Source organism: Anser brachyrhynchus (assembly GCF_964034855.1).
Source record: "Anser brachyrhynchus genome assembly, chromosome: 5".
NCBI classification, from domain to species: Eukaryota; Metazoa; Chordata; class Aves; order Anseriformes; family Anatidae; genus Anser; species Anser brachyrhynchus.
Window position 1 is genome coordinate 10,343,507 of NC_137699.1, and position 22,918 is coordinate 10,366,424.

General features: G+C 40.1%; 2 protein-coding genes across 9 annotated transcripts in view; one reads left to right on the forward strand and one right to left on the reverse strand.

Annotated features, from left to right (window-relative positions):
• The first annotated feature begins 4,705 nt into the window (after positions 1-4,705).
• SVIP (small VCP interacting protein) lies at positions 4,706-9,020 on the forward strand. The gene is made up of 4 exons (XM_080593119.1): positions 4,706-4,897; positions 5,649-5,699; positions 7,351-7,464; positions 8,257-9,020. Exons 1-4 carry the CDS (start codon positions 4,835-4,837, stop codon positions 8,269-8,271), a joined length of 243 nt encoding a protein of 80 aa, XP_080449245.1. The 5' UTR covers positions 4,706-4,834; the 3' UTR covers positions 8,272-9,020.
• A 5,138-nt stretch (positions 9,021-14,158) lies between these two features.
• GAS2 (growth arrest specific 2) overlaps positions 14,159-22,918 on the reverse strand; it is a 92,839-nt gene continuing 84,079 nt past the window's right edge. For 7 of the 8 annotated variants that reach the window (XM_080593108.1, XM_080593103.1, XM_080593107.1 and 4 more), the window contains one exon: positions 14,159-15,539. In XM_080593108.1, coding sequence (XP_080449234.1) covers positions 15,321-15,539 — 219 coding nt within the window. In that variant the 3' untranslated portion in view covers positions 14,159-15,320. The remainder of the gene's footprint in view (positions 15,540-22,918) is intronic. The other variant, XM_080593110.1, reaches the window with a different exon arrangement.

Sequence of the window (22,918 nt, forward strand, 5' to 3'; positions counted from 1 at the left end):
TTGCATTTTTCTTGAGGAAAGATTCAAAAAGTTTAAAAAAGTCAAATAAGTATTATCAGCTGGAAGAGAGGTACGATAACTAGCTAGGCACTCCAGAGATTAGTCCCAATAACCAGAATTTGGTCTCTAATAAGTTTTCCTTTTTTTTTTTTTTTAATAAAGCGATCACAACAGCTTGTTAAACTCTCAGTCAGAAAGGGGTTCTCTCTAGATTTACACACAATAGTAACACCATTATTTCTCCATTATCAGTGAATTCCCACATTAAAAGATCAGCACTACAGTTACTGTGGCAGTTAACATCTCTTCAAGAGGTGCTCTTTTGTAGAGAAAGAGGCATTTATGGGGTAGACTAACTACCCCATAATTTTCACCCTGTAAGTGTACATTATCGACCTTCAAATCATTTGGCCAGGGTTCTTAAAGCCACTTCCCTTGTATCTGCCCTATATTGCATACACAATAGTGGAGGATAAAAAATGCCTCTGCTTGTTTTTCTTCTTTCTGCATATGTTGTTGGGACTCACTCTTATTTTCCTTTTTTTTTTTCTTCTCCAAAAAAAGCTTTCTGACACTTCCAGAAATCTAATGGGTAGTATTGTACAGCCCTCATTCCCATTCAAAGCCACACAGCCTGCAATATCGAAACACAACAACAAATCGAAGGTGTGCATATAGATTTGGGAAATTCAGGAAATGTTTGTGTCAATTGTACCACCTGCTGGATTTAAAGAAGACAAAGAATTCGAGCCTTAATTGCACTGAATTGCATCTTAATCTGACTTTTATCAATGTCATTCTTGCACAAACACCATCGTAACTATTATAAATGAACATGTAATGAACTGCCAGATCTTCTAATGACCCACAAAAACACCGGCAGAAAGGTCAAATACATTTGTAGTATTATTTTTTTTTTTTGATAAATCAGATACTCAAAACACTACACACTATTCATCACATTAACAAAAAAAAGTTCAAATTGATCAGTCTAGCAAGCCCCTACAGGAAACATGCTACTCCTGTTAATGTCACTGTTAAAAGTATGTGGTTTGTTTGCTCGTTTGAAGGTGACTGCATAACAAATGTGTTATGCAATAACACATAGCACTACCATTTGGCAGGGTGGGGAAAGGGGACAAAAAAAAAAAAACCTAAAACAAACCAAACCCTCCCCTGTTTTCTGTTACTGTTGAGATACCAGGCATTAATACTACTGATCTTACACTGCCAATAAATCCTCAGTGTGCAATTAATCGAAAAGCTTTGCCATCTGTAATCAAGAAGAGCACTCTTCACTTTGTCGAGCAATCCCTGCTGTGCTGTTTACAGACGATGAGCATCACCCCTTTTCCAGGGAAGAAGCAGAGCAATGCTCTGCACTGCTCACCCCCAGCACAGGGGAAAGTTTCCCAGAGAAAGAAAAGAAGAATCTGTTTAGGCTGAAGAGACTAAAGAGAAGGATTAAGAGGGAAAGGAAAGATGGCTAATCACCACTGCTTGCTTTCAGAAACGCTTCCAAAGGCGATGCAGATGAGTTCAGCCTGCTGCCAGCTCCGTGTTTCAGTCGCACTGTCATGTTGCGCCCCTGGCCGGGGTAGCCAGCTGCCCCAGTGCTTCAAGCCAGGGAGCTCTGCATCTGCCCCCCTGTGCTGAAGCTAACTCCTCCCCTGAATAAGGCCCTTATTTCCCAAAATTTCAATGCGTATGTCATTTTCAAGCATCAATGCATCCGAACACACAAAGATCCTGTTGACTTCATGTCAAGCTATACATACTCAGGGTTTCTTTAAGTTTATTCCAGGAAGCCTCAAGAAGAAATCAGTTCTTAAAGGACCTCAGACTAGGCAAATTCACTGAAAGGTTATTCCTTAAACTTCAGCAACTTCCTTAAATTCTTTGTTAGAGAACAAGTTGGTACCGTATTTCCTACTAATTCTCAATAACCAGCATTCTGTGCCTTATGCACACCATTTTAAAGAAGTGCAGTTTAGGTTAGACCACTCACTTTTCAGTTATATATCTTATCATTTCACCCTACCAGGAAGCTGCGCTCTCTCTCTCTGCAGAGAAGTCTTGTTCAATAGTGCTTATATCTTCCTCTAAACCTGGTAGGCAAGACAGACACCTTTTTGCTGTATTCATAGGTTATCATGATACTGATGGAGTATACAGGGGACTGCAGCAACCACGAACCCCTGGGGTCTAACCTGAAGCTTGACAAGCCCTCATCACTTAATTGCTTAAGCCATACGACTATAAAACCATAGCACCTTGAAAGCTCAGAAATGATAACAATAACTGCTTCCATTACAAAGCATCTAGTTAAATCATAACACCCCAGAACATGCCACAGCTTCTGGAACACCACAGTCTGGCCACGCTGCTGCAGCTTTGTGCCCTCCTGCAGACAGCCTCCACCCACAAAGGAGGGAAGGAGGCAGGTGAGCCTCCTGCTCCCTCCCTCCAGCCTGACCAGTCTCCCAGGAAAACAGCCACACTTCTGATGCTCACTTCAGAAAGCCCAGGGCCATGCTGTGACTTGCTCGGAGTATTTCGTTTAGCGACACAATAATCCTCTCTGATGGCTAATTAGAGCTGCAGGGAACAGACACAAGAACTAGAATTACAGTAACACATGACATTGTGTACTCGCGGAATAAATGGCAGGACAAGAACATGGACACAAAAATAAATACTTGGTTCAATAGCACTGAGACAGGAAAGAAACTGCACAGATGTGGCATTGTTTGTGAAGAGTACTTCTAACACTCTTCACATAACCCCTGGTAAGGGATGTATAGAAAAATGCAAGTTCAGGAAATGTTGTTGAACAGAGTAATGCCATAGCTACTATAAATAACTAGGACAAAAGAGAAGGTAGGAAAATTTTAAGAAAAAGGAATAGAAAGAAGATACAGGAAAGAAGAAAAGACTTTAGGAAAATTCAGTATCAGGAAACACAGGGAAACAAGGCCAGCATGGAAGAAAGAGGTTTGCATGGCAGTTCCTGACAGCAAAGCACAGCAAACCATTTCAAAGGGGACAAAAGGCTGAATCCAACAAAGTGCTAATTCACCTATGACTAGGAGCTTTCTAAAGGATGTGAGCATTTAAAAATATTAAAATAGGAAAAAGTGCACCTCAGGATGAACATAAATGATAAACAAAGAAAAGTGAATAATCTTTTCTGCAGCTATACATGCAAGTCAAAAAGGGCTGAAAGCTGCACGATGAGATAGCCATTGATCTTGCCTCAGCACAAGAAGGGGGCTGTGAGGCTCAGTGCCATCCCATCCTGCCCTGCCACTCCTGGTGTACCTTCCACGTGTGTGAGCGTGCTATGTTCTTTAGCAAAACACCACACACGAAGGCGCTTGCTGTGCTCACTGATGAGATCGCTGCAAGCTAAGATTGTGCCAGAGCATTTAAGCGTCTGGCAACAGGCATGTCACCATCAGCTTTCAACAGGACCTCTGAGACACCCCACCAACATCGTATTAGAGCATGAAGTGAAAGCAATTTTTAGACCGCACTAAATCTGGTGTAAGCTTTAGTTACTCTGACACTTCTAGAAATCTAGCAGATGCTGACGTCTTGCTTCCATCCCATTTAGCAGTTTATGCTAATTTCCCAGAAATTACATCAGAAATCTCTCAGAAATTGCTTCACCTGGGAGTGCCAACCAAGCCAGTTGGGAGGAATTGGGGAAAAGTGCTACAGACAGCAGAAACCAGAGACTTTCAAGTTCTCATTTCACGATAGCATGCGTGACAGCACCAAAGGGCTGCCAGGCATTGGAACATACAGCTGGGCCAAACCAACATAATCAGACAGAAAGGGCACTGTGCATTAGCTAAAGATCACCAAGTATTACTACTTCTCATATGGGCATGACTCCTGATAACGTGGCTCAATGCTTGAATCTGAATTTTGCTTTATCACTGACAGCTAAATACAATTTTGTCTGGTCAGAGGGAAGTTGTCTCAGGTTTGTGAATTAGGACCTCAGGAGCTTTCTGCTGATCCCAGGAAGCCCCCTGCTGACATACAGTATCAGTATCATCAACACCTTCTTGCCAAAAATACACGTACCCAATGTGTGGAAGCAGCCTGTGCCTGCTCAAGGCCAGTGGATGGCAGCCTAACACCAGGGAATGAAATGCTACTTCTCATTTAAGCATACTTCCAGTAAACTCCAAATCCTGTATAAGGTTTACCAGAGCGATCTGGAAATTAATTAGACTGCTGTCCCTCTTGCCCTAATACAATGACGGTAATGTAGTTTACTTTTTGAAGGATTTATTTTCTGTGTCCTTAAGTGAATAGAGATTGACGTTAGTGTCATGAACAAATGGGAACTGGAATACTCTGTTATCCTTTGAAGACGGATGACTACAGGCCTGCCGGCACCGGTTGGACATTAGCTACACGGAGACAGTTCCTTCCTCAGGTGGTGTCACCGATTGTGATTTCAACACCTCTTCAGTTCACCCCGTCAGTGACCCAACAAAGCAGCCAGGGACCGCAGCAGCTCCGGGTGCTGCCGCTGCCCAGGACGGAGGCCCCGCAGCAGAAGCTGGTAGAGCTCGCAGGGCCGGCTCCCAGGGCCAGGGAGAGGAAGCCGCGGCTGGAGGCAGCGCAGGCCGGCCCCAGCCGCACCCCGGCCCCGCCGCCCGGCCATGCCCGCCCCCGGCCGCCCCCGCACGGCCCCGAGGCGGGGCGGGCCCTGCCCGAGCGCGGCGCCGGGCGGAGGCCGCAGGCGGGGCCGCCGCCACCTCCTCCTCCTCTTCCTCCCCGGCCGCCGCCAGCCGTGCCGGCGGTGGGCCCCGCCATGGGGCTCTGCCTGCCCTGCCTGGGGGGCGCAGTCAAGGACGTGGTAGAGACGCCCGACCCGGTGAGTACGGCCCGGCCGCTTCCCCCCCCGGCCCGGCCCGGCCGCCTGCGAGCGCGGTGAGGCCCAGCGGCCGCGGGCCTGGGCCCGCCGGGAAGCGGCCCGAGGGCTCCTCTGGAACATGGAGGCCGCGCCCAGCGCTGTCCCCGCGGGCCAGGAAGGGCCTGGGCCGCCCAGACCCGGCCCCACACTGGAGGCCCCGCCGCCTGTGTCCGCCCCCCGTGCTGGGCGGCCCCCGGGCCGCGCCTCCTTTTCCCCTGCCAAGGGAAGAAACGCAGCGGGTGCCCTGAACGCAGGGCTGGGGGCTCCCCCCAGCCTCACGGGGTCAGGTTTAGGCTGTAGTGACAGGGGCTGCTGCAGGAATGGTTACACCTGTCCTCTCTCTTCCACTCCCCACCTGAGGCTTTTAGTCAGGAAGAGTACAACAACCCCTTCTTCACCTTCCCCAAGGACATTTATCACTGTCTTCTCCTTACAGCCTTGTTTTTCGGGCAGTGAAAGCCCCATAGAGGTTTCTAGGGGGGGAGGGTTGGACTGCAGCTCTGTCAGCAGCTGCTCCTCTAGCCTATTAGTCACTAAAAACATTTTGTTCTCCCACATTTGCAGTGGAGGTAAGAACGATGCTAATTGACATAAGGTTGGCATTTTGTGGCAGTTTGCAGTACAGATTTGAGTCATTTAAAAATTTAGACTTTTAAAAGAAGGTACAGACTGTATTGGAATAAAATTTCACTGTCTTTCACATTTTATTTAGGAAATAAAAAGAAGACAGCTAGCAGAAGCTGCTGAGAAGAGGCAGATGGAGGTAACGCCTGATTAAATGCTATTTATTCAGAATATATTTGGGTAGCTGGTTTACAGGGAAAGTAGCTAGGGCTTCTGCAGGAACACCAGATATCGTGCTGGATTGTGGGCATTGTCATGAAGTTTTCACAGTATTGATAACATTTTACCTCCATACTTAAATATATACACACGCACTAGATTGTGCAGCTAAGTAAGTACTCAAAAGACCACTGCAAGGTAACTGAGCTTGTTTGGATGGAAGAAGTTCTTTAAGAGTTTGAAAACCATTAAGCAATTGAAGAGCAAGTTCACTGTTACTTTTTCACACACTATAAGACTTGAAAGCAAGAGACAGAAATACTGAGAACTAGAGTTGCCATACAACTGCTGCAATGGCAATTTCAAGTTACAATACATTTTACTTCTCTTAAAAATGCAGATTGTGGACACTTGCAAGTTTGATTTATCAACGTGGGAACAACCAAATGTTTTTTTTAGCTTAAATTCTATCACGGTAAAAGTATGTACTTAGTCTTCCATCTTTTTAAGGCTGCTAGGTTTTAACAGTTTCAGTATACTTAAAGCTTCAAGAGGTAGAATGTCATTGATCTAACAGAGTGGCTAGAACTAGCTAGCCCATCTTCCTATCCTTACTTTTCAAGAAAGTCATTAAAAGATGAACCATACAAAATTGACAGTAAGGAAAAAGTATATCCTGAAGACCACAGCTGATCAACGAAGAGAGAGTCACGTGTTACTTCTGTGTTACTGAAATTATATATCGAATTAAAAATTAGCTATTATTGGTGACGACCACATTGACCTAGTCTTGAGGGAGTTTGATAAGTAATTGAAGCAACAGCAGTGACACTTCAGAGCCTTTCTGTAGAAATTGTTACTTTTCATTTTTGTCTCAGACTACATATTAAAAGCAATCCACATGTAGTCTCAAACGTTTTCATGGTTTTTTTGTTTGTTTTTGAGGATAGCTGCTTGAAATATACTTTTGAGAAGTGTATAAGAGAAAGAAGTCCTCATCTAGCTCTTAAATGGCTAAAATGGTTTCCTGGGAGGAAGGAGAAATGAAGCAACTTGGGTTGCAGATAGCTTTGAAGTTCTGTGGTGGCTATTAAAGAAAATACAAGTATCACTCAGTTACTCTCTTTAAAAAAAAGAAATTGATAAACTTTTACCAGGGACTTTGGTAGCATCTCCATTTGACAAGAAGATTTGAAAAATGTGAATGGATGATTAAACAGCTGAAGTTCTACCTGCCAAAATTGTCTCTTCCCACTTAAGTCTGTTCATGAGGGCAAGAAGAGGCCCTGACACTGCAAAAAACTACAAACCAAAAGCCCAGGGCTTTTTTTGGGCAAGTGAAGTTCTGTCTTTGTGTCTTAAGGGATGCAAACTGGGTACGCTTAATTGCATTCAAGTATGTTCACCTGGATATATTAATATCAAACTAGAACTCCTTCACATAGCTGCAAGAACAAGAGCACTTAATATAAAGAAGTACCCTAGAAAGTCTGGTTTGACATCATGGTAGCGTTACTTACTGTTTCCATCTTTACATGCAAACCAGAGTTCACAAGGTACTGTTACCAAGACTCGCAGTTTGGCTTCTATCCATAAAAATAACTGACCTTATGCAAATATTTTTCTCGCAGGCTTCCTCTCGAGGTATTAAGAACACTTACTCCTTAGAGCAAAAGAAAAAGAAACAGGAAGAAATAGAAAAAAGAATTGCAGCTTCAGGTTCTGGAGGAGAAGGAGGACTGAGAGTAAGTTTAAAGATGAAACAGTATGATGCAACTGTCTTGATATTCACTGAGGAAAATCCAATTTTGTTCTATTGTTGTCTACAAGATTGAATAATGCAAGAAAAAAACAAGAGAAAGGGAAATGGAATAGAAATAGAAGCATGTGTCATGTATTCTCAAGCAGATTTCATTTCTGGGATGCAAGGATGGCAGAGAGCTTTATTTTCTTGTCTTTCTCCCAGTTTCTGCACCAATGATCTGATTCTCTTCAGTTTTATGGTACTCTCAGCACTGGGGAACCTCCTCCCTGACCTCAGTGTCCCTTTTCAGTACCTCTTGAGACTTGCTCTCTTGGCTCAGAGTTTACAGAATATCATTCAACTAAGTACAGTAATTGCTTGGCATTTCAATTATCTTTTTCTCTTCCTAAAAAATATAAAATGCTGCCATATTTACTGATAAACTTGGTTGCTGCTATTGCTACCACTTTTCTAAATAAACTCTCAGAAAACCAGGTGGAAATTCAATGCAGGAGCTCTCCAGGGCAATAGGTGGATCCATTTCTTGAAACACAAGCTTTGTAAGCAATTCTCTCTTCCCCCTATTGCTGGATATGAGGGCATTCATAGCAGTGAAACTGTGGGTGGGAGTTCACATATGCTACCACTGGTGAGCTTTGTGTCCACCACTCACTGGATATAAACTGCATTAGACAAGGGCATTGGTCTTCATACAACCTTGTGGTGTGGGCATTCCCCCCCCCCCCCCAGCTTCATGCAAACCTGTGGTGCATTTTGTTGTTTTTTTCTTTAGTGGCAGGTTGGATAAAGAAGTATGACTTCTGGAGAGAAGATTGATGTTTACTGCCAATAACTTGCCAGTTTCTGCAGCTGAGTGGCACTTACTCATCATGTGGCTTTTGCTGTTTGCATATGAAGACTCAGCAGTACTTTGCCATTGCAGGAGGGCAGATGTGGAATTGTGTACTAAGAAAGTTAGGAGCTCAAGCCTCTGAACACTAGGTTTTGGCCAACTTCTGTTTTGTGTGCATGTTTTATTGGTTCCCTCTCAAGGGAGTGAGATGGGTTTTCTCACGTAGAAATGATGTCTTGACCCTGTAGTCAGTCTGTGTGTATGTTGTCTGGTCGGTTGGTACATCTATGTTTATGGCCAGCTTAGGCAGAGTTCACATGCCCATGTGATGTTTAACACTTACTTTGAGCTCTACAATTAAACTTTTCTCCAACTCCTTATATAAGATGGAGTTCATAAATATGTATTTGGATATGTAGGTTACCATATTTCTTTTCAGTTTCCTAATAACTTGTGAACTGCTTTAGGATTTAGTGCCTTTAAAAAAAAACACAACTAAAGCAGACTCAATGATAGGCCCTTACAGACTGAAGCCTTTTGACACTGCATAAAATACCTTTATAAACCCTGTATACTTACAGCAAGAAAGCTGTTCTATTGTGAGTCTAATAATCGTTCTCCTCACTTTCAGATGTGAATTTCTCTTAAAATAAGTATTTATAAGGAATACTGGAACAAAAACAAAATTAAAAACACTTAATTCATTGTTTTGTTGGTTTTTTTCCTTTTAAACACAAGAGGGCAGTGCTGCACTTCAGATGACTGAAAAAAAGCAAGAGACCCATTATGTCATCTGTTGGCCAGTTCATTTGCTGAAATTTCTGTACTATCTGGGTGGGTTTGTTACACTGCACTAACATTGGCCAAATGCCTGAAGCTGTGTCGCTTTTCTTCTGTGTTCAGGAATGTCTGTAATTCCCTTCCCAAATGTGAAGCTGCCTTGGATTATTTAGAGCTACCTAAACTATGGTATAACTAGTGACCTCAAGCCCCTGTTTTCACAGACAAGGAAAGCTTGTTGCAGCATGATCAACGTTAAGAAGCTGGCTCCTCTTTTTCCTGAAAAGCATTAAGTTTGGCTCAGCATGTCATTGACCCCATTTTGACCTATGTTGGCTTTTCATCTTCCCTGAACTAGATACTTGTTTTACTTCCCAAATTGTGTCTCACATCGTCTTAGGAGCTCAGTCCTGACACAGGGAATTTCCTGGCGTAACCTTCATAATTGAGTCAAGAATATAGACCTTACAATGTTAATATGATACTGTTAGGGCTAAGAAGTTGTGTCCTTGGCAGATGATGAATACATGTAGTTTCCTTTGATTGTTTGCACTTGTTCTCTTCACTGCATTTAAAAAACATTACTATGACCAATTAATTCTAATGAAAATGCATTGAGATGTAATAAAGTATGTAAAAAAAAAGTTTGCAATGTGAATTTCAATCCAACATCTGTCCCATTTGATGTCCTACAGAGATACATAGGTGGTACTTAGCACTGGGGCTTGTCATTTGGGATATTTCTAACACATTTTAGTTCTCACTCTCCATCTTATTGCTCCCCTAAAACCATAAGGGAAGATCAGCAAGCTGACCTAACAGAGAGTCTGCACTTGAATTGTGATCACGAAGATTTTCATGGAAATCAACATAATAACCTCATCAAGTAAGTTATGATTCCTGGACACCTGCTGAAGCTGCTTCTTTGTCAAAAGAAGAGGTATTTGCAGTGTGAAGTTGTCATGCTAGTGTGCTGCGACATGCTACCCACACTTGCTATAGATAGGGCAAGGTAAGCCTATTCTGCTCCAGGTACTATCGTCTGGACCAGCAAAAGTGCTCTACATTTATTTTAAAGATAACCATGCTGGCTGAACATCCACACCACTTGACATTGATTCCTGGTCCAGCCGACACAACTGGCTTACTTGTGGCTCTTGGCCTGGCAATGTTTCTGGAAGGTGGGAATAAACAAAAATCAGATCACCTCTGATTGAGCGGACCTTGTGTTTAAAGGAGATTTTGCAACCCAGAATTACCACAGAAGCAAATCTTGCTTCTTTGTCCATCCCTTCACTAAATAGGAGATATGTCCATGCTTTTTAAGTGACCTGGTTTTGAACGTGAAATTTATTCCTACAGCAAAGAAAGACTTGAGAGGATTTGGGGTGCTGTTATTCTGTATTACAAATCACCAAGTGATAAAACTGTTTTTAAAAAAAGCTTTCTGCACCATGCTGGCTTGATTGTTTGGGTGATCACAGCCTGAACCTAAGCCGGGAAATGATTTGGGCGAATAAAAACCCTTCTTATTTTCCTAAGTTTTCTGATAACATTAATACCAGATCAGAATGAAAGCAAGACATACTGCAGTTCAGTAGCATACAATTTATAGTTACCTACAGAGTGCCATTAAGTGGTAAAGCCAACGGCTACACAGATTCAGGCTGCTCTCTACTTGGAGAAACAGATACCACCCCCCTCTTTGTTACCACTTTGTGCTGCACTAAGTAGCTATTAAACTCAATAGGAATTGGGTCCTTATTTCCTCCATTCCTGTCAGTTCACTTCCCCTCAGAAACTGTTCAAAAACATTCAGATGAGTTAGGTGGTTGATACCTTGTTTGATTTACAGCACTATGAGTACACCTATTCCACTTACCTTCTGAAAGCATTTTTAGTTTCTTGCAAAAACACTTGGAAAAAAATAAATCCTGGCAGTCAGAAAACAATGCTTCTGAACTGACATCAAAAGGGCTCAAACTGAGTGATAGGATAGTCATTGCAGCAATAGTTGCAGAATGAAACCATCTGCTACTGTATATTGTATAGATACACTGATTCCAGGCAGAGAACGTTTGGGGCAGGACTTGCTGAGGTTTGCAAGGACACAGAAGCTGTGGCTCCCCATGGGTAGGCAGGTAGCACCACTGGGAGCCCTTAGCCAAACAGATGGCTTCAGCATGTGGTTTGGGCACCCTGACAGATTCAATCATGGAGACAAAGCTCATCAGGTACGAGTGGTGCCAGCAGCTGGACTGGGATGGAAAAACCTCTCCAGCCCCATAAAAGTTTGCGTGATCCTAAAGGTCTGTTTCACCTTACTTTAGACTCCAGTATACCCACAGGCTAAGAAAGTACGAGACAAAGCAAAGTAAAGGCACTTGGCTTCCTTCCCAGTCAGCAGCCAACACGGCAGTACACAATATAAGCCCCAGAAGAGCCAAACCCTCGTAAGCATCTCTAGCAGATGCTGCTGTAACACCGTGCTGTGGCAAACAGCTCATCTCACTGATCTAAAATGAACACATATAATGAATTCAGTGTTGCGTCTTCAGTTATAAGAAGCTTGCTATACCTTCCCACACATATATTCACACCTCACTCTTTCACTCATCCCCACCAAGAGCCCTTGAGCTGGTTACCATAGAATTTTTATCTCTTGAGTTGCTGTTGGGAGAGGGGGAAAAAAGAAAAGTTGGTAATGCAAATGAAGGCTCAATTATCACTACAATAAGGTACTGTCCCCACTCAATTATATAAATAACTCTGCTTGGGAAAAAAAAAAGACAAATAGAATATGAACAGCAAGGTAACATAAGGTATGTTCTGCAATAAACATTAACAGGTGTTACAATTAACATTTCCAAGCTATTTCTGAATTGTTTCCAGAATTATGTTTATTTGACATTATATGATAATAGTTTTTAAAAGCCATCTTATGCTGATTATCATCTTGAGTTCTACCACCATTATTTATTTATTCACAGCTAAAAAGTGTTTCCGTGTTGTCTTTTACATGACCCAACTCACACTTCAAGAAGAGGCCCTGGTCCAGCTGAGAGTAGCTCAGCTTTGTAAGACTTTCAGCCTCCCTGACACTCACACTCTGCAGAGTTACACAATGATAAGTTGAGCTAAAGTCACTACATGGTCCTCTTCCTTACTGTCAACCTCCATTGATGTGTCAACACTTCAGCTTTTTGCTACTCACTGTTGTAACAAGGAACTATTTCAGAGTCTCAACAGATCTTGCTTAGGATACAAAAGAACGTTTGCACATCTGATACGCTGCAGGTCAGAGTACCTGGTGGTACTCTGATATTCAGTTCAGTCTCCTAGGAATCTGTGCAAGATACCTTACTAGCCACACACCATACCACAGAAAGTTTAAGTATCATCCAGAATAACTAACGACCAACTTTGTTTCCCCTCTACAGATAACATTCTTCAAGAAACCTGTTCTGTTCCCATACTAGCAAACAACAAGCGCTCTAACTCTTTCAGCAAGATGTGGGTGCTCAGCTTTAACTTTGTAATGTGAATTTCAGACTCCTAAATCCTCTGAACAAAGAAAACCACAAAAAAAACAACTTCAACATTGCTTCAGAGCCTAGTACAATAATAAAACACCACTTCTCTAATGAGCTACACTTACCTTCCAAATAGGATCCCTCCAGCCCCTCTCTCCAAAGTGGGTTACATTACTGCAGGATTTTATTGACTCTCCTCCTTTAACTTCCTTCTCCTTGCTCCACACCCATCCCAGGTGCATCAAATGACAGAAGCCCCACCTGAAAACCTTTTACTCCAGGTGGTAGCAGGCAGTACTTTAAAAAAAAATCCGTTATAGGACTCCTATTATGCCACCAATTAGGTTGAAGTTTTAAGTCAAGTAGTACTTTAATGTGATTTTAGGATGCTTGAGTACCCTAAATGAAAAAAGACTGTTTGCTAGCTACAGTCCAAATGCATACCTTAGTTTATTATTTATTTATTTTTTAAATTTAAAATCTTGGTTTGGATTTACTGGGATTATTTGTTGATGCTTAATGTTAAAATAAATCTAAGTATAGCTTATATATATAAAATTGTAAATGTCTGTTCTTAATCTATTAACATGTAAATATCTTCCAATACGTTATAGAAAAGATAGTAATGTAAACTTAAACATGGATGATGGAAACACAACTATTTATGTTTAAAAGAGTAACCATGACTGCAAAGTAAACATCTGACACCTTTTCAAGTTGTTTTTTTTTTCTTCTCTCTTCATTTAAAAACAGATCTCTCTGCATATATTAGGAACTGTTTTCTTTTTTTTAGCTGCGCTTCCTTGTTTTCTTTTTTGAAAACAAAACAAAAATTAGTGCTGCTTATGGTCTGTTCCCCACTACTTTTAGGGCTACATATATTGTTTCTATGAGATTTGTGTCTTGCTATGGCCTTTTGAAGGACTTACTGCTCAAGTATATGTTTACTTTTCCTAGAAAATAGCTTAAAATAAGAATAAAAGTCTACAAGTTTTCTTTCCAGCAACATGTTTAGAGTTATGTACTGCTATTTAGTACTGTGCACCAAGCAACTGTGTATTGCTAGTATTTAGCAGGTATTTATAGGTAGGATGGTTCTACTGATGTGTGATAACAAGTGCTGGTTTTAGTAAGGCGTTGAGCATGAAGACACAAGGTCTTGAGCTTGTCTTGCTGTAGCCAATAGAAATCTTGCCTTTAATTTTTAAGACCACAGGAGCAGATTATAAAGGTATTTATTAAAATTAAAAAGTACAGAAAAATAGCAGTTGATACTTAAAAAAAAACAAACAAAAAAAAACCACCTCAGGAACACTTTTGATTCTGTTCTTTTCCTGCAAAGGAAAATTAATTCTAAACAAAATCCAAGTATTTTCTGTGCTATCTGTCATAAGTAAATGTTTGCACCACCATTTGCTGCTTACCTTATTATTAGGTTAGCAAGCAGTTCTACGTTGTAGGCATCTACTCAGTAGCAGCAAAGTGCAGGAATACAGGTTACAAATACCAAACAAGACTTTGAAAACATATGAGTATTTTAAAAAAGTTTATTTCATTTGTAATGAAACAACTGAGTTCTGCTCCAATTTATACAGTCAGTGAAATAATCCTATAAAATGATTTTTCTAGGAAGTTATAAGGCACATAAATTACCAAATATAAACAAAGAAAAGTAGCCAAAATTATGAACTAAGCCCCAATATGTCTTTAGCTATTTTAGAGGTGTGTGAATGATTTACAAGAATGTGAATCACTCTACTGACAGAATAATGAATATTTTGTATTTGGCATGACCAATAGAATGAAAAATAAGGGGAAGGAAAAGCTCACATTCAAGAAGAGGATAATGTTTTGTGATGGAGGAGGGACTAGTCTCTTCTGAAGCCCCTCCTTGGGTAGAAGGGCCATGCATCTTTTACTGCTTCCCTTCATGGCTTGCAAAACGCCACCCTGCTAGTACAGCTGGCCACCTCTGTTGTCTGACAGGGGAAGGGGCAACCTCTCAGCTTCGTTCTGCTTCTATATTGGGCAACTCTGTCAGAAAGAGGAAGGATCTACGTGCGGATCTAGCACTCGGTATTGCCTTTTGTTTTAAAGAGTAGAAGGGTTGTGGGTCTTTCTTCTTGGGCTATTTTATGTTTTTTTTAAGTAATCACTTTGGGAAATTGTTTGGCATGCAACAAGTCTCTATATTCTATTGCTTAAGAAAATCTTGCAACCCATAATAATAGTCAATTCTGATTTCATTTCAAGAGGCATTACCAAATAATTTCCACAAATACTAATTTTCCACCTGCAGATATATATATTCCAACTAGTCTAACAGTCAAGGATTCAATGTCATAAGATTTTCATACAAATATACTGTATTATGTATTTTCTTCCTTTAACAGGATCCACTCCTTTATGTAACTCTAAGTATACATTCACGTATTAAAGAGTAATAATTTGGCTAAAAATATATGTCTATTTCTTATCTGATTGTAGTAATTAGCCTAGCAAGGGTAATCTGCTATAAAAGATACAGTACTAGAAATAAATATTTCTACAATTCAAAGATCTTCAAAATGGGTTGCCATTTCCAGTCTGAAAGTTTCTGAAGTCCTTTTAAAGCATAAACTAACTTTGCTACACTTGAGAAAATAATTTGGACCTACATATATAGAGTCCCAATCACATGAGAAGCTTATTTCACTTAATCTCCTTCTTGGTTTTGTAATGGGCAGAAACAACCAGATAATTGTCTGGATTCATGTCCCTGAGGGTTGGAGACTTGCTCTGAACTGGAGAAGTTTTCCCATCCACTCGAGAGATCTGCAGCATTCGGCATGGGTCATGCTTCAGTAAGTAACCTGCAAAAGTCTCCCATCCTCCTCCAACACGGACCATCACATGTTTGTTGTGCAGCATCTGAAATTACATATAAAAGAAAAAAAAAGTCTTCAAGGTGAACCATTCAATGGGCTTTCATTCTTCCTGCTGGTAAAAGCTCTGCTTACTTTAAAAGTCGCAGACATATATTAGTAATCTGCTTTACAATAAAAGGAAAAGAAACAAAACTGTAGAATGTTTTTAATTTGAATTCAATAACTATGAATATAAAAAAAAAACTTTAATAAAATGAAATAGTATTTAAAACTAAAAAATTTCATACTTTCTGTAAACATTACTACTTTTTTTCCTAGTCTGATGCCACTGAGTGATCCTGTTCTTCACGTAGTTAGTATAAACTGGTAGGGGACATGGACGATTTTTTTGAAAATACATTAGTAAAGATACCATCGTATATGTTTTGAGACTGGTTTTTGTTTACATGAGAGGGAACTATATAAATGAAGTAGTGAGGGAAAAAAAAAAAAACAAATTCCTTTATCTCCTAAAATATCAAAAAAAAGTTATTTAAGAAAATGAAGAAATGAAGTACCGTTTAGTTTTGAAGTACAATTTAGTATTGCTGACATATATTGTAAATAAAATGCTATAAGGAGGGACATCAAAACTGCTATATCTGTAGCTGTTTTGAGATACCTCAATTTATGCTGAGTTGTAAAAGAAAATACAAGGAAAGTCCCTAGGCTCATCCCAGGAGAAGATCTCAGTAGTGCTTATGCTTGCTGTCTTTATTCCAGCAACACTGGTGCTTGACTTACAAAGAAATTTTAGGTTAAGACAGAGGTATCCAACCGTCCAGTTAGGTACCTGTCTCTATTGTAGAGTGTGGACCTCAAGGTCCACGCTTATTTTCTGCCTAAACTCAAATAAGGCTTTTCACCAATTACAGAGGTAACTTCTCTGCACCTAGTCAAGTCATAATTCATGCACTGAAACATGCTTTGATTAAATGCGTCTCATGAATTGCAAAACATCATTTAGCCATAGCACATGAAATTAAAAATTTGCTTTGTGAAAGTTCCACCTCCAGGCCACCATCCTCAGACAGCTCTACATTGTCCTACACGTCCACAACTCCTTTGAGGGCTTACAGTATTTGCACTTCTGAGAGTTATGTGGCACACAGACCTTTTGTAACATAGCCCGGTGGTGCACAATCACTACACAGAGTACAGACAGCAAAGCAAATAAATAAATACATGAATAAAAATCCCCAACCAAACAAAATCGGGGATAATAAAAGGCAAAAATATTAGGAAAAAAAAAAAAAAACAAAACATAAAAACACCACCAAGCCAACAATAAAAACAAGCATAAGAACACCCCAACTTAGCCTAAAAAGATATTGTTTCACTCCTGTTACAACTGACAGATCCATTTGGAGGGGAGAAAACACGAAAATGAGTACCTGTAAAACTTTCTGAAGTTTGAAAATGGGGTAAATTTATTAGGAATCAAGCTCTTTATTTGGACAAACAGCTGCAGATAAAATCTTGTCTGAAAGTTTTCATTTAAAACTTTTTAGTGTGAGGAAAATAATTGTTCCCGTGTCAGCATTTTGTTTTTTATATGAAACTAGTTGGGAACTCAATTCAGCTTTATAGACGCTGAAAAATACAGTTACTTCTGGTCTATCCTAAATAAATGAGAGCAAATTGCAGTATTCCTTGTTTAATTAGGATCTCTCTGACACTGAGACTGTGTGTGCTGTTGGTCTGTATTGCAGGGAAGTTAGCCCCTCTGCAACAGGGAAATTTTTCGCTAAATACACACGGGTGTGAAAGCAGAATCAGATTCACATCTTCATCAGCCACACTTTTTGTCTTTCCTCTCCAGCTTTGTTCAATAGTTTCAAGCCTTTGTTTTGAACTTACAATGTATGATCAGCCTTCAGTGGCATGAGATTTAAATCACATCTTTAGTCTGGACAATGTATCATGAAAGAAACAAATGGTTTTTACATCAAATTAAAAACTGCAGTTCAAACAGTGACAGTGCCTTACGACAACAGTATACATACTTTCATTTAGCTGCTTTCTCCTGTTTGAATGCTTTAAAAAAAAAACATTTTGAGAAATGTCCCCAGAACTTGTAAAGTAAAAGCATGTTAAACCCTCCATCAGTCCACCACAATATGTGATGCTGCCGTGGGAATGAGTTAAGTGTTGCTGAATTTCAGCTTCCACTTATTGTCAGAGGGGGCTTCACGTTCCAAAAGAAGTTAGTATCTGGACTTCTGATTAAGAGTTAGGAATGGAAAGTTAGTAAAAAATATATTTGGTTCAATTCCCCTTAGGGACTGCTGCACAGACAAATAAAACCTACGGCTGGTATGCTATTTCCCGATGCTCAGGTTAAATATACATCTTCTGTCTTTCTCCTCCTTTTTGAATATATTATTATTATATTATAAAATTCATTGAATGCTTGCTCTCTGTAGAGATGGGGTTTTCCTGCATCCTAAATATGGTCATTGTTTATGCTGTGCTGTGCCACAAAAGAACAATTTTATTCCTATGGCCATATTTTGATTTCAGGAATACCAGCACGAATCCAGAATAAATCTGCTAGCTTCAAAATTGCTCTGGACTCACAGAAGTATAAAGGATTTCTCCTGCATCTATAAATAATTACTCTAATTTCTAACTGAAAAAGCCATTTCCACTGCAACACCCTTCAGCTGAAGATGAAACTTTTGGTTGAGATCCTATAATCCCCCCAATTCAGCTTTTCCATTGCATGAGAACTCTGAGAAAGAAGTTGGATACCACAGTAATAAATTTAATTAGTCAGTTATCAAGGTCGATAAATTCATAACATTAATGTATTTTGACGCTGCTATCCAGCCAATTAAAGCTGAGAAAACCCATCCAAATGACCAAATTACCAGACAATACCATCGCAGAAGAAATTATAGATTGTTTTGGTATGCATTAAGGCTATATGAAGGGATAACAGGCAAAATAATTGATAGAAGTTCAAAGTAAGCTGTCACTATATAGGACTTTGACATCAAAGCGAAACATGGTTTAAACCGTTTTGGTTTTTACATAAAGGAATCGAGGGAACTTTGTGGACTATTGGAGAGATATTAGGCTGTATGTGAAGATATTAAGCTCATGTAAATAAGCATAGCTCTACTGACTTGAAAAAATCTATTCGGTTTTATAGGAACTGAAAATCTGGCCCAAAACTGTTATTCTTCAGATTATATTACAACTTTCCTTAAGAATATTTCAGGGAGGGGAAGGGAAGCAGGGGGAGGAATTACACATGATGGATCTCATCCAAATCCTGCAAAAGCCAACGGAAAGAATCCTACTGACTTTAATGGCACTGGGGCTGGGCTCTGGAAGCCAAACTCAGCAACCTAAAGCAAATCGCAGTCTGGAGTCAGTCAGCGTGATTTTAGGCCAACTTCTGAAATGATGTAGGCTACATACTGAGAGTATATTGACTATAAAATCCAAAGGTGTTTGGCAAAATAACGCAGCACATCACACCAGAGGCTGCACAGAGAAAATTTTGCACTCCAAAAGTATGAAGTTAATGAGATTGGGAAAGATAAGAGCTGAATGTATTTTAATTAAATTTTCCTGAATACGAGCCATTTAGATTTATTGTCTTCAGAAGATAAAACTCTTGTTTCTTGTATCTTAGCATTTAGGGGACCTTTTTTGACAGATGTTCAGAACCACATAATTAAATGGGCTTCTAGATGAATATATTTTCACAGTGGCCCCAGAGATATTGCAGGCCACAAAAAAAAAAAAAAAAAAAAGAGAGAGAGAGAGATAGAGAGATCCCAGTGTTGGTAAGACTTACGCACACTGCTTTGTCAGCACAGTACCTGCAGCAAGCTGGAACACCTCCCTGCCAGGCTTCGAGGCCAGTGCTAAGTCACACCAGCAGTCACAGCAGCACCAGCACACCCGTATCTTGCACTCAGTCATGGCACTTCAACCACTTTAACTTTTTTTTTTTTTTTCCTTCTGGAAATGCAGCTGAAGCTCTTTAGCAATCGTTTTGCTCTGCGACTTGTCTGTACCATTTACATTGGTGATCTACCCTCCTCTCTATGCCAAAAACTGGCTTTCTCAAGGCTCAATATTAGTCACTAAGCATTTTTCATGACAGGCTTGGCTGTTACCTATGTCCTCTTGAAGCTTGCCACTGAAAATTATCACATCTGTCACTTCACGTGAAGCCCAGCCTGGTAGGGCCCAAAGAAAGACTCCAAGAAATACCGGCAATATACAGAGAAGCCTGTCCAGCCATATGCCTTCATGGACGCTCCAAAAGAAACTGTGACAATATCAGTTCAACATCTCTGACAGTCACCGAGAAGTACAGAGAAGTGTATGCCAACATGTAATGCTATTACTCTGTTCAAACGGGTGATGACTGGGGGCTGGCTGAGAAGATGGCGTTGAGGAGAGCTGTGTGGGCACCGGCCAGTGGTCAGAGAAAGGTCTGAAAATTGAAAACAGCTTTGATAGAAAAAGAAATGGGGAGAAACTACACAGAGGTGCAGGTCATGCTGATAGTGGCCGGTTGCTATCTGCCCCAAACTGCGGATTTAGATTTAGGGATGGGGCAAGCCAGCAGCAGTTTGGGTCCAGATTCCTACTTCTTCTGTGGAGTTTTTGAGAAGTTCTGATGTAAGCCAGTCCAAGGGCACTGGACAGAAGAAAAACAGCTGCAGTACTGCCCTGTGGCCCGTGGATTAGCAGTACTTAATGGTGATGTTTAGTAACATCGTATTTCCATGATCATTAATATTATCACTCTGACAGCGTATTAGTTTCCAGTACATGCCTGTACAGTAAATGCAGTCACATAGGTATTTGCACCAAGTCTTCTAGATACTTTCAAATGGGGAAGTGAATTTTCAGAAATACGCAGGTAATTGTTGCTCTGTGGAGTTTTGCTACTTCCCTGAGGATTCAGTGACCTGAAAATGCCTGAAAATAATAGTCTCCTGATAAATTGCAGCAAGCCACATAATTACAGACTTGAAAATTACCTTGTTAGCAGAGATTATGAAACTTCATCTCTAGAGTTCATCATAAAATTTATAGCAAAATGCTGCAATACCATCAGATTTAAGCACCAGTCAGGTTAGATTTAGATACATTTCTATTTTTAAAAGTTTCCAGCCACTCCAACATGCATTTATACGAGGTATTATTGCTCTGCATACATAGAGTTCACCCTTATGGACAAAAGGGATCATGGGCACGATCCCCAAGAGTATATGGAAGGAAAACAGCTCCCATGCAACTATTATTTTTCTTGGCTCTCGTTCTCCTTTTGTCATTGAATTTGTGGGTGTTAATGTCTTCTCAGAGAAAAGCAGGAGTCTGACAAAACATAAGGCTGATTTTAAATGTTTAAGAACTCATTTGTGTGCCTAAGTGCACATCTAAGGAATTCAAATTGAACCTCAACTCTGCAAATCTGGAAAAGTGCAAATTATGTAGTCAACTCCAGATATTAATTATTCATCCCCACTGAAGTAATCTTCTTAGAGTATATTAATGTGCATTTTGGCAGACAAGAGTATATTAGTCCCTTCCAACCTGAATTACACTATGATCTGATTATATAAAGAAAAAAGATGTCTCCCCACCTGAAAAACAGAACTCTGTTTTTCTTTGTCATCCCTCATTAGGTCATGTTTTGTCTAACCACCTCTTAATATAGGATTATACAAAACTGGTTTGGATTATGTTTGCTACTTTTAAAAGTTTCAAATAATGCAACTTATATCGCTCCCGCCATTACATATGGATTTGTTTAGGGACCTCCTCTGAGTTTTTGTGTCGTAGTTCTGAAGCCCAAATAAGGGAGCTCGCGCTTCCCCTCTCTGCAGAAACCACACTAATGACATGGAAAATAGGCAGCTCACTGGATTAACATTTCCCTCTCATTTTCAGGGACTTATGTGTAGTAAATCACACTACATCAATCTCACTTAGATGGAAAAAGCATTATAAAAAAGCTCAACTTGAAAAAAAGTTGTCAAGTGCTCACGGTAATTGCTTGTCTCAATATTTCTAACTGTGCTGGAGTCGGGTTTTAAAATTACCACTCCTTCTGAATTATAAAGAATTGTATTTTCATGTTATATCGTGGGCGATACCAAACACGTAGACAGGTATTCACTCTGTTAAGTGAAGCCATCTCTTATGCTATGTTGTATACATAAAGACCGCAGTGGAACGATACCTTACAAATGAGTTAGAAGCCTCACTGGTTTAAGTCTATATTCTCTAAACAAATCAAATGCAAACATTCCTGATTTTTTTTTTTTCCTGGTGGAAAATAAACCAGCATTGAGGCATTCTTCAAAATCCTTAAGTCTCCAGTTTGGGGCAGACTAACATTTATTGTTTTACATCAAGTGATACTTCTCACTGAGCAAGGAGCTCAGTTTTCATGTAGAACCTAATAAAGTTCCCAACCGCTTCAGCAACACCCACACTTCTCCATGGCTATTGACTGACATACAGGGGCAGGGAATGAAAGAAGCATTGACTTAAATAGGTGATACAAAAATTGTATCAGTGTAGTTCCAGCTGGAATGATTTTCAGTGGCTGCTGATACACTGAAGCCTGATGGATTTTCCAGGTGAGGCAGCCATAGAGGCTCACACCGATGGAGCCTTCTAACCATTTAATTACAGTACATATAGACCAGGCCTTACAATGACAGATCAGAAGCCTCCTGTAATTCACTGAGTCATTTGTACAAAGTTTGTTTCAGATCAAAAGATCAAGCAAAGTTTGTATACAGAAGGCATCTAAATAATCACTTGCATGTGGAAGTACCCAAAAGTCAACCTAAAGGTGAGTAGCATGTAACAGAAAATGTTTCAGAAAATGTTTCAGTAGTATAAAACAGAAAATGCACAAGCATCTGCTTTTCTTCTTCTCAAAATTTGGCTCTAAGATCACTCAGCCAAAATTTATCAGAGAAGACTACAGACTTTTCTCTCTGAAGACAGGACCTTAATTCAGGAGGTCACCCAAAGTCAAGACAGTGATTTTAAGCTTATCCTTACCTCTTTAGAAGTTATAATCTACTAAGTGAATCTTTCTCCAAAACTGAGCTGAGTACTAATTCCCATACATTCTCCTAGCCAAGAACTGTTTTTATATCAGAGTGCTGAAGACAGAAGAAGGAATGCTAGCGGTTCAGTGTTAGTAAGATGTTCAGGAACATTTTTAAGACAAGCACTATCTTTCACTATATATACTGCAGGATTGTCCAGTATCACATAACAAATAAGAATTTAGGGCACAGTGACATATTTTGGTACCATTTACCGTATTTAACTCCAAACTGCTTCAGATATACATATCAGATTCACGTTAGTAGCATGTTATTTATT